Here is a 12,569-nt window from a genome sequence, read left to right on the forward strand (position 1 = left end):
TGCTTTTCATTTCTACAATTGCCATACATGTTCATTTTATTTGGCTCAATAGGTCTATGTATATATTTGGAGGCTTTTCAAGTGTTTTGCTAAATGACATCCTTGTGTACAAACCTCCCAACTGTGAAGCATTCAGAGATGAAGCGCTTTGTAAAAATGCTGGACCTGGATTAAGGTGTTTATGGAACAAAAATCACTGCATGGCATGGGAATCTGGCCATATTAATAGCATTCTTAGGGCAAAGTGTCCCAGAAAAACAGGTAAGTGGTCTTTTGAAAGTTTTAGTTGCTTGTTTAAGGTGTTTCATATAAGCTATGTTTGTCCCAAGAAGTGAAAGTTACAAGAATAAATTTTTTTAAGGAATTGTAAGTATAAATTTACCATAGCTAGATGCCTCGAGCTGCCAAGCACGCTGTTGTGCACCTGATCCATGCCTGAGCCCTAGCCCTTTATCTCCTATGGTCGTGGTGTGCTTTGGGAGACCATGGAGGGTCTGGTCGTGGGTGGGGGCCCTGCTGGCTCGGGCCAGTGGTGGTGATGGCTCAGGATCCCTTCTGGGAGGCATTGAAGAGTCCCCCTCACTAGGAGGGTCTGCCAAGTCAAGGTGGGGCTTGGAGGGCAGGTTGTCCTCCTCCTCTGAGGCTTCCTCTTCCCATGCTAAACCAGGGTAGTCCGTGACAGGAGGAACTGGATACAATTATCCCTTCCTCACTCTTCCACTGTCAGAGCTCAGCTTGTGAAATGAGCACACATAAAGGAGAATGATGATAAACATGTTGGCTCTGCAGTCGTCTGAGCATGTTACCATCTCATGAGCGTAAAGTAATCAGAAATGTTTTAAAAAAGCAGCATACCCAATCACTTTGTATGTGCATAATGTCTGTATTACAGGGATACCGTCAAGCAGTCAGTTAATAAAACTGCTTTTCACATAGACATTTCAGAAACTGTTTAAAGTATCAGGAATTTGGTAATGATGAAGCCAATCTTTAAAATGTGAATTAATGCAGTGTGACACCATAAACCCATTTCACATTAGTGCTAGTCCTCTCTATAGTTCAGGTTTGGCTCGACTTGGGCTCATGAGCCCTTGCTACCAGCAGCATACAGAGATGGTAGGAAATATAGCAACTGAATTTCCAAATGTGTTTGGTGTTACATATGCTTGCAGCAGTGTCCTGGGCGTAGCAGAAGCCCTGCTGTGAGCCTTCGCTACTACAAGTGTGAATAGGGTTGCCAGCCTCCAGGTGGTGGCTGGAGATCTCCTGCTATTACAACTAATCTCCAGCCAATAGAGATCAGTTCACCTGGAGAAAATGGCCGCTTTGGCAATTGGACCTTATGGCATTGAAGTCCCTCCCCTCTCCAAACCCCACGCCCCTCAGGCTCTGCCTCAAAAACATCCCTTCGGTGGCGAAGAGGGACCTGGCAACCCTGTGAAGTAGGTTTCACAACAAATGAAAGTTAAAATGAAATGAAACGAAAATGGAACAAATAAACTGGGATGTGTACCATTCTGAGTTCCCTGACCACTTTATGTAATGTTTAACAAATAAATAAAATCTAAGGTCAACCATAATCTCTAGGGCTGCTTCCTATTTCTTGGAGACATAACTATGCTACAGAAAATATTGGGCAGATTTCATTCTTGCTTCTTATGCCATGTAGATATTTGTGAATATTGGGTTAGATCCTGCAATCTGTGGACACAAAGATCACAGAACTTTCCCACATTCACTTGCCCAAGGATCACAGAACTTTCCCACATTCACTTGCCCCAGGCGATCCTTTCAAACCCTGGGGAAACTTATTCCTGAGGTCGTGATACCCCATCATTGTGCACTGACATTTTGGATTATAGTTCAAGAAAGATTTTTGGCTGCTGTTTGATGAAGTGAGCACTGACTCACAAAAGCTGATACTGCAATAAATTCATTAAGGTTCTGCAAGAATCTGTTTAAAATTTTGGCTACAGCAGATTAATGTAGGCATCCATGTGGAATTTGGCAGCTATGAGATTTAGAAAACCTTTGAGTGAAGAGTGTAAATAAAATGTGTTGAGCAACTTGAATCGAAGGTCATATTTACAATGAGTAAGCTCTGGATATCATTTCCAGCAGCTGTTAAAAGCTGACTAAACTGAGGCTGTCGTATTTTGGTCACGTCATGAGACGACAAGAGTCACTGGAAAAGACAGTCATGCTAGGAAAAGTTGAGGGCAGCAGGAAAAGAGGAAGACCCAGCAAAAGATGGATTGACAATAAAGGAAGCCACAGCCCTCAGTTTGCAAGATCTGAGCAAGGCTGTCAAAGATAGGACATTTTGGAGGACTTTCATTCATAGGGTCGCCTGGTCGCCATGAGTCGAAAGCGACTTGATGGCACTTAACACACACACACACAGCTGTTAAAAATGTGTGAATTAGGAAGTGTGACATCCTTTGTCTCTCATCTTGATGCTTCGCTTTATCTTTCATTTGTATGGTAGCTGCAGCAGATGACAGATGTTACAGATATGCAGACTGCGCCAGCTGTACTGCCAATACAAATGGCTGTCAATGGTGCGATGACAAGAAGTGCATTTCGGCAAACAGTAACTGCAGTGTGGTGAGTATTTATGACTATGAGGTTGCTTTGTTAATAACACTGCTTTGTAACCATTAGCTTGCTCTTTGGTGCCTTTGAGCGTAAATGTCACAATATCACCAGGTGTTTGAAATGCATAGTAAATTGCTACATCACGAATTAGTTGCTAAGACATTTGGTATAACTGGAAAGAAACATAATGAAACTCACAGAAGCACCTTGTTTTCCAGGTCCTCTCCCTAATCAAACAAATAATTTAAATCATAATTGACTAAGGTTCTCAGTAGTGTTCTTCCACAGTATCTGGCTGTTAGATAGCTTTTATTTAGATACTGTTTATTCAAAATATTTATTCAAAATATTTACATCATGTCTTATCTTCTTAGACTCAGGGTGGCTCAAACTGCAACCACATGTTTCAAGGACACAAAATAGTTGTAAATTAAAAACCACTGCTTAAACATGCAGCCAAATCTGCCAAAACAGTTTGTCTTCCAAACAATGCCCAATGAAATAAAACTGTTTTATGTGCTTTCCTGGAGACAGCAAGTGAAGGAACACCCCACACCCACTCTGACAGGCCATTCCGGAGGACTGGGCTGACCACAGCCAAAGCTCATGATGTAACTGTTGCCACATAGATAGGGAGGCCAGGCTACCCACTTTGGTAGGCAATCTCCTGGCCTCTGCTTTGGTCCCACACTGCCACTTAATAAGGAGACAGGGGGAATGTGGGCAAAACAGCATCTTCTGACTTCTGAAGTGACATCACATCATGGGATGCTCTAGGGTTTTTCTGTGACTCTACTTTTTATCATAGAGTTTTTGGGAAATCTCAGACTGTCCCACAATGCCACAGCATTAATTTTGCTTATGCAGGCATAAGTGACATTTCAGCGTTGTAGGGTGCTATTTGCATAAGTCTCCTCACTCTTCCAGGAGTTGCTAGCTGGGGGCTGGCAACCCTTCATGCAGATAATCCTTAGAAAGGGTGCCCCAAAGAGAAGACTGCCTGAAGCATGCGCTGGTGTAAGAGAGTATACTGGGTGATATGGTTGGATAAGTATGAAGGCTTCAGTCCATGAAGGGCTTTAAATGTAATAACCAGCACTTTAATTTGAGCCCAGAAGCAAATAGGTACCCAGTGGAATTAATGCAGTGCTAGAATTAGATGTTCTGAGTGGCTGACCCCAGACAAGAGACTTGTTGCTGAATGATATAGCAATTGAAGCTTCCCAGACATCTTTAAAAGCATCCCCTCTTAGATCAGTTTACAGTAATTCGATCTGGAGGTTATGATAGTGTAGATCACATGAACACATGAAGCTGCCTTATACTGAATCAGACTCTTGGTCCATCAAAGTCAGTACTGTCTACTCAGACCGGCAGCATCTCTCCAGGGTCTCAGGCAGAGGTCTTTCATATCACCTACTTGCCTAGTCCCTTTAACTGGAGATGCCAGGGATTGAACCTGGGACCTTCTGCATGCCAAGCAAATGCTCTACCACTGAGCCATAGCCCCACCCCAGTGCAGCTAAAGCTTTAGAGCTTAACTAAGGAGGCAATTTATGAGCAGGAAATAACTGAAAGAAAGTGCTCCTAGCAACAGTTCTGACACATTTATCTATCAACACATTTATTATCCCAAAACATCCCCAAACTCTTAACAATCTACTAAAGACAGTTTAATTCCATATAGAGAAACATCAGCCAAACACTCCGCCTTCCCAACCAGCCTCACTTCCATCTTGTCTGGATTAAGTTTCAGTTTGTTTATTCTCAGCCACTTGAGCTCAGGACACTGGCCCAGGACCTTCAAGCTGCTTCTGGGGGATTATGCAATGCTGTATGTCATATGCATATTGGTGGCAACTCAGTCCAAAACTATTTATAATATTGGCCAAAGGTTTAATATAATGTGTTAGAGAGCAAAGTTAAGAATTTTACTCGAAGAAAGCCCTTGAAGGAAGACTTTTGTTTCTAAGAAGACCCTCTTAGCCTGCTAGATGCTGTAACATTGTACATACCTAATAATCAGGATCTTTCTCTCAGGAGTAAAGTATAATAAAATGCAGTAAACGCTTTTCGTTCAGTGTGTTTTCTGAAAATCATAGTTCATTGCTAATGTAATCAAAAAGACCAACTACAGACATACATGTATTCTGAAGTTACCTGTTTTAAGCATTACATTTCTAGGCTTAATTTGAGACAGAGCATTAAGAATATCTGTGGCAAAGTTGGGACTTGCATATAAGTCCCACACTTCTATTTGAGTCTGCTTGTAGAGAAGGCAGGATAGAAACATTTTAATTTAACAAATACTTCAATGTAGGTTATCTAAATAAATAAGTACATTTACCTTATAACAATAGTGTTTGAATTAGCACATATTCTCCAAGATTACAGATTGATAACTTGGTTAATAAACAGTCATGGTTAATTTTAAAATAAGATGTAAATTCCAGTGTTGCTGGTTGTTCATATGAGTACATATTGTCGGTTTTGATACATCTTTCATGGTTTTGCACATTGTCTATAGCAAATGAAATTGCTGATAAGAAAATAGGAAATTTTGTCTGTTTTTCTACTTGGCTGCATTTTTAAAAAAAAACCCATCTCTGCCCCTACTTCTTACCACCATAATAAATGTTCCCTTGAGAAAAAAATGTGAAGATTACTATCAACAGTGATTGACTTTACTTATGTGTTATCAGTGGCATACAGTAGTGCTTTGACAGGAGAGTAAAATTACTCGTGATAAGGCAAACCCTTGGAAGTACATCAGAATGCTGCGGGTATTTTTCCCTCCTTGATAAAAACATTTATAGCTGTGATAAATATTTCTCTTTAAAAGCAAACAAATATTAGAAAAGCTGCTTGGAGTGATGTTTGAGAAGAAAGTTGCAAATAACAGCTTTATGTAATTTTTCATGTATGTTGCATATAAATGTGAAAGTAAAAAATTTAGAGAGGAAACGAAGAAAGGGAAGGACTGAGGCAAGTATATTCTATTGCAAGTATTTATCTTTTAAGCCCTGTTACATAAGGACAGTTGGAAAAAGAACAGAAATTATACTTTGGACTTTTGCCTACCATATATTACATTTATTGATAAAGCAGTGAAGCTGAAATTCCAAAACAGGCCATGGATGTTAAACTGCAGGAGACATAGTTGACACGTTGAAGTGTATTAAAGCTTCTCAGTGGTTCACTTTTGCTTGCAGCCAAATGTTCATCATCGTGTTTTCTGTGCAGTCCTACATGGGATTGCGCAGGTGCAGGCCAGCCATGGATAATAGACTTTCAAGCTTTTAGACGATTCAGCGTCTTTGGAGCATTTCCCCTCCCTTCCATCTCAAGCCGAGAGCTGGGTATTTTCCCACCCAAACGGTCACATAACGGAGGCGGAAAGAGTGCTCCTTCCTCCCTCAGTTCTCTCTTCATCACTGTGGAGAGAGCTTCATCTCAGCATCTTTCATCTAGTCACTTTACAATTGACTTCTGAGGTAAAAACGGCTTTATTTAAAAAGTGCCAGCAGTGTGACACTAAGATGGCGCAAAATGATGAGTGCACAGAATGCCTTATTTTTTGGGGGGGAAGGCCATATCACAGAGACTTGTGTGGCTTGTCACCTTTTCATACCTAAGGTGAGGCATGAGAGGGCATCGCAGCTGAAGGCAGGCTTGTGGGACAAATAGTTCAGGACCATGGAAAAACCTTTAGAAAAAGCCCACAAATGATCTAGAATGCCATCTGTGGCATCTGTACCATCTGCTCCCTCAAAGCCCCCATCGGATCCTATGCCCTTAGAGCAGACAGTGGCCTTGGAGCCACAAGGCCAAAAAGGCCAAGAATGGAGTTGAGCTCCCCTCGATGCCAGAAATCACCTCGGTGTCAAGAGCCCTCTTTGCCACAGCAGAGAGGTTCAGGTCAGCAGAGAGGTTCAGTCTTTGACCTCGAGGTCAAAGACTGAACTTATCTCCACAGTGCCGAGATTCTCCATCCCCTTAGTACTGACGTTCAACGCCCCCCCCCAACGCCTATCTTCAACATCACCTCAACGTTGAGATTCTGAAGACAGTAAACATTGAGTTTCTGTGTCTCCTTGGCATCAGAGCTCAACCTCACTTCAACATTGTCCTGAGCATCCTAGGATGCCATCATCTTCAATGAACAGAATTGTCATGGGCCCTGCCTTGGGAGCTGAGGACTCGGAGGACTCTGAAGCTGAAGTGGAGGAACAGGTTGCCTCTGGGCCCTCAGTACCTCCATTGCAGTCAGTAGCACAGGAGCCTGAAACAACTCAGCAGGAACCACAGCTAGGCAGAGAGATGGAACAAGGGCAGACAGAAGCTACTCTTCCCCCAACCCCTGCAGTGGAAGCTGAGAATGGCAGCCCTCCAAGCTCACCTGAACCTGATAGGCGTATCAGGACTCTGCAGCTTGTGGTTCTGCAAGGAAGAAGGAGAAGTGCTCACTTGGAGAGGCTAAGCAGACAGAGAACTGGTGCTGAGTCGTTTCAGGATGAAGCCTAGCTTGGAAGTGCACTGACTGATAAAGGCAGTGCAGGCGTGCTTTCACTTTGCAGAAGACACCGTGCAGTTTCTCTGTGTTCCTGCTACCGCTCATGATTGATCTCTCCGGCCGTTGACTCCTGCCTGCTTTGACGACGCCTCCGACTTCTGACCTCGGTAGACAGCATAATCTTTGTCGCCTGCTCTGAAAGGGGCTAGATACCTCCCGCACGTCTGAGGACTGCCCGGCCCTTGGCCTACGCTGGCACAAGAACAGACTTCCCTCAGTCTTCGGAGGGTGATGTCTTCGAGGTTGAGGTGGTGCCCTCCACTCACTCTCCCGAGTACTATGGTCAAAATGTTCCTCAGTGGTAACCTCCACCAAGATCATGGGTTTTTTACCCCCACAATGCTGACTCCTTTTCCACCATGGCAACCCCCATATCAGTCACCCCCAATACTACCTGGAAAACAACCCGCAGCCTATGTAAAGTGTGAAACAGCTTTGACCCTAGCAGCGCACTCCACATCAGAACCCGAGGAGAGTGGTGAACAGGATTTGGAGGGAGAATCAGATTGGACCTCCATGCCTTCTTCGGACACTGCCATGGGGGATCCATCCCCTACATTGCTTACTGAAGAATTAAAGCTCTCTTTGGAGCAATTAATTAGAATGGCAAAAGTGTTGAAACTCTATTACGCTCCTTCAGATCCAAAGCCTGAATATCCGATCATGAATGTTCTTTACGGATCCAACTCAGGTCCAATAGCCCTGCCGATAATCAAAGGCATCAGAGACATTACCAATAACATTTGGGCCAGACCTGCCTCCGTTCAAGCCTCTGTCAAGAAGACAGAGAAATTGTATAAGATCCATGAAGAAGGCTGTGAATTCCTTTTTGAACACCCAATGACAAACTCCACAGTGACGGAGGTTCTGCCATCCAGACACAGCTCTGGGACACATTCCTCCCCAGTGGACAAAGAAGGATGACAACTGGACATGTTAGGGAGGAAGGTGTATTCCTTGGGTGCTTTAGGTCTTCGGGTATCTAACTTCACAGCAGTAATGGGAAGGTACCAGATGCTTCTATGGGAGCGGATGTCCCAATGTGTGAACTCCCTGCCTGAAGAAAAAAAGACCTTAGCTAAGGAGTTCTATGCTGAGGGCCTCAGGCTGGGGAAGCAGCAGTTTAACATGTCTAAACACCTGGCTGACTGCTGCAACAGGGCAGTGGCCTCAGGGGTGGTGCTCAGGAGATATGCTTGACTAAAGGCTTTCTCTTTACCATTAGACACCAGAACTAGAATTGAGGACCTTCTCTTTGAAGGGAAGACTTGATTCAGTGATCAAACTGACTTTTTCTTGGATAGAATAAGGAAAAACAAATTGACAGCTAAATGGGGATTACCTCCCAGACTACCAGCACATTCAAACAAAGGTACTTCCTTAGGCATTCCCAACATTTTCAATATGGTAGGCCTTTTAATTACCAACAGCTTCAACATCAATTGCAACAGGGCTACCACCTGTCTTACACCTTGCAGCAGCAGGGAAAGTGCATGCACCACAAACAAAGAAACAGGCTGGGTGCACAACCCCCAAGGGAATAACCTACTAGGAGTAGGCCCATCGCATGACTAGAGGGCCGTTTGCAGTTCTTGGATAGGTTGTCCTTTTTTGTGTCACAGTGGGTTTCAATTAATAGAGACAAATGGGTTCTTTTGATAATAAAGTCTGGTTACTTTCTTGAGTTTAAATCAAAGCCCGACTGCCTCTTACCTCCCTTTCTTACATCACCCCTGCATCCTTTATTGGCTGAGGAGATTACACAGCTACTTCTCAAAGGTGCCATAAGACAGTTACTCAATCCAGTCAGGGGCAGTGGTTTTTACTCTAGGTATTTTTTGATAAATAAAAAGGCTGATTCTCAATCTCAGACTGCTCAACTAGCACCTGGATACCTAAGTTTAGGATGTTGATGTCTGAAGTGTAACCGCTCCTGAGTGAGAACATGTGGTTCGCAGTCTTGGATTTAAAGGACACTTACTTCCATGCAGAAGATTTCTTATGATGTGACAGAAATCACTACGAATACACCATACTGTCTTTTGGTTTAGCAACATTCCCAAGTGTGTGCGCGTGTGTGTGTGTTAAGTGCCGTCAAGTCGCTTCTAACTCATGACGACCCTATGAATGAAAGTCCTCCAAAATGTCCTATCTTTGACAGCCTTGCTCAGATCTTGCAAACTGAGGGCTGTGGCTTCCTTTATTGAGTCAATCCATCTCTTGTTGGGTCTTCCTCTTTTCCTGCTGCCCTCAACATTTCCTAGCATGACTGTCTTTTCCAGTGACTCTTGTCGTCTCATGACGTGACCAAAATTCGACAGCCTCAGTTTAGTCATTTTAGCTTCTAGGGTCAGTTCAGGCTTGATTTGATCTATAACCCACGGATTTGTTTTTTTGGCAGTCCACAGTATCCGTAACACTCTCCTCCAACACCACATTTCAAAGGAATCTATTTTCTTCCTATCAGCTTTCTTCACTGCCCAGCTTTCACACCCATAAATAATAATAGGAAATACGATGGCATGAATTAATCTAGTCTTGATGGCCAGTGACACATCCTTACACTTCAAAATCTTTTCATGGCTGCCCTTCCTAGTCTCAGTCTCTTTCTGATTTCTTGGCTGCAGTCTCCCTTTTGGTTGATGGTGGAGCCAAGGAATAGACAGTCTTGAACAATTTCAATTTCCTCATTGTCAACCTTATAGTTGTGTCATTCTCCTGTAGTAATTACTTTTCTTTTCTTGATGTTCACCTGTAGTCCTGCTTTGGCACTTTCTCTTTGTCATCGACATATCTCAAATTATTAATGTTATTCCCTCCAATTTTCATTCCACCTTTATCTAAATCTAATCCAGCTTTCCTAATTATATGTTCTGCATATAGATTGAAGAGATAGGGAGATAAAATACATCCTTGTCTGACACCTTTGCCAATTGGAAACCATTCCATTTCTCCATATTCTGTTCTAACTGTGGCCTCTTGTCCAGAGTACAGGTTGCGCATCAAAATGATCAGGCACCCCCATTTCCTTTAAAACCAGCCATAGCTTTTCATGATCCACACAGTCAAAAGCTTTGCTGTAATCTATGAAACACAAGCTGATTTTCTTCTGAAATTCTCTCATATGCTCTAGTAACCAGCATATATTTGCAATATGATCTCTAGTGCCTCTTCCTTTTCTGAAACCTGCTTGAACATCAGGCATTTCTCATTCCATATATGGTAACAGCCTTTGCTGTAAGATTTTGAGCATCACTTTACTTGCGTGAGAAATTAATGCGATGGTCCGATAGTTGCTGCAATCTTTGATGTCTCCTTTCTTGGGAATTGGAATGATGAGACATTCCCAAGAGTCTTTACCAAATGTATCTCAGCAGTAGTGGCCCATTTGAGGTTACGGGACTGCTCAGTCTACACGTATCTTGATTATTGGCTTTTTGTGGGTGACTCTTATGACTCACTTAGCCATCAGCTTGCATTAGCTATTAATACTCTCCAGTCTCTGGGGTTTGTAACTAACCATACGAAATCTCAACTCCAACCAACTCAGTGCGTAGAATTTATTAGAGCATGACTAGACTCCAAGACCAATAAGGCAAGGGCTGTTCAGTCCCTAATATCTCGTTGCACCAGACAGAGGTTTCAAAAAGCATTATTGTGAGGTGCCCCCTTGGTCTGCCCTCACCTCTGGCTCTCTGCCATGGTCTCTGGAGTCTTTGCCTGGCCTCATAATGGGGGCTGGCCTCCTCAAAAAGAGTTCCAGGTCCCCCTGGCTACTGGCTGCAGCACCTCCTGGCTAACCCGTCAGCTTTCTTCCTCCCTGGCCAACTGGCATTTTCTCCTTTTATCCCTCCTCCCACCTTCCCAATTCCTATCAGCTGTTGGAGCTATCTTACACTTTTCTATCCACCTCCCTCTTCTCTGCTCACGGGCTCTTCCCTTCTTTCCTGGGTCCCAGTGCTCCCCTTTCACCCCCTCTGGCATCCTCGCTAGCAGTGAGCTTTCCTCTGCTGTCTCCTCACGGTGTGCTGCCTGAACTGTGCTGCCTGAACTGAACTCCCATCAGCTCTCTGAATGGCTTGAGGACCAGTCTCCTCCCCACGGCTGCCCTGGATTGTGGGTGTGTTGCTTCCTTCTTGGCTGGTGGCGAGATTGTCTCGATAGGCCCTGCTGCACCCAGCTGTGCTGGCAGTCTTTCCTGCTTCCTCAGTCTCCCAGCTTGGCTCCCTCCATCCGTCTTCTGGTGGCTGCCTCATGTCACTGCCTCATCACTTGGTGAGTGGGGAAGAGGTGTTGTGGAGAAGTTCGTGTCAGCAGAGCATGCCGACCCAAACAGTTACACGTGCAGAAACACTTGGGCCTTTTGCTAGTTTGAATATGTGACCATTGCAAAATTGGTTTATTAGTAGATTCAGAATTAATGTCGACCCACAATGGCTTAAGCTGTCCATCCCCAGATCTGTCATTAGGTCCCTCACATGGTGGACATCAGACAACAGTTTATTCAGGGGCATTAGTCTCAGTACTTTGAAGCACAACTGCAAATTTTCATAGATGCCTAACAAGGGGGATAGGAGGCACACTGTGGGCAGTTATATGTGAAGGGATGTTGGTCAGAAACTGAATCTCAGTTGCACAATCTGTTAGATTGGCCAGGAAAGGGTGGCCTATAAATCAAATAACAACAACAACAATAATAGAGCTCAGGGCCATCAGGCATGCTATTGCCTCTTTTGCAGCCATCACTGAAGAGAAGCGCCTACTCATAACAGACAGCATGACAGCAAAGTTTTATGTGAAAAATGGCAGCATGGTATCTCTACTTCTATGCAAGGAAGCTTTCTGTATTTGGCAGTGGGCCATTCAACACGAGGTTGCCTTGTTAGTCATTCACGTAGTGGGTCAAGACAGTGTGACAGCAGACATACTATTGCTACATCTGACTGCGTGGTTAGTCCAGCAGTAGAACAGTGGACTATGGGAGTATCCGACTGACAGCAGACTGAGAGTCCACAAGGCTGCCTTCAGCTGCAATGCCCCCTCGTGACAGTGGATTGTGAGAGTATCCGAGGTTCCAGTGTCAGCCCAAAGCCACCTTCACGTAGGTCCTACGAACCTCAGTGGAGACATTTGTAGGCTGGGCTGATAGGAAGGATATTCAACTGGACACATGCCCTCTTCCAGACATATTGAACTATTTACCTTTACTTAAGGACACTGGCCTTCCTTGCTGTGAATTCCATAAAAGTGCATTTGGCTGCTGTTTCAGCATTTCATGCTCAGTTGGATTCATACACAGTATTTTGAACATTTCATGAAAAGAGATTCCTTAAGGGTCTTAACAACTGTTACCCACCCATAAAACCACCAGTACCACAATGTTTATCGTTATGTTACC

At 43.9% G+C, this 12,569-nt stretch overlaps 1 protein-coding gene across 1 annotated transcript in view; it reads left to right on the forward strand.

Annotated features, from left to right (window-relative positions):
* The window catches only part of ATRNL1 (attractin like 1), a 645,181-nt gene that overhangs the window by 133,581 nt on the left and 499,031 nt on the right, over nt 1-12,569 (forward strand). The window contains exons 12-13 of the mRNA XM_056850671.1: nt 53-261; nt 2,489-2,607. Coding sequence (XP_056706649.1) covers nt 53-261; nt 2,489-2,607 — 328 coding nt within the window. The remainder of the gene's footprint in view (nt 1-52; nt 262-2,488; nt 2,608-12,569) is intronic.

Source organism: Euleptes europaea, chromosome 5 (assembly GCF_029931775.1).
Source record: "Euleptes europaea isolate rEulEur1 chromosome 5, rEulEur1.hap1, whole genome shotgun sequence".
NCBI classification, from domain to species: Eukaryota; Metazoa; Chordata; class Lepidosauria; order Squamata; family Sphaerodactylidae; genus Euleptes; species Euleptes europaea.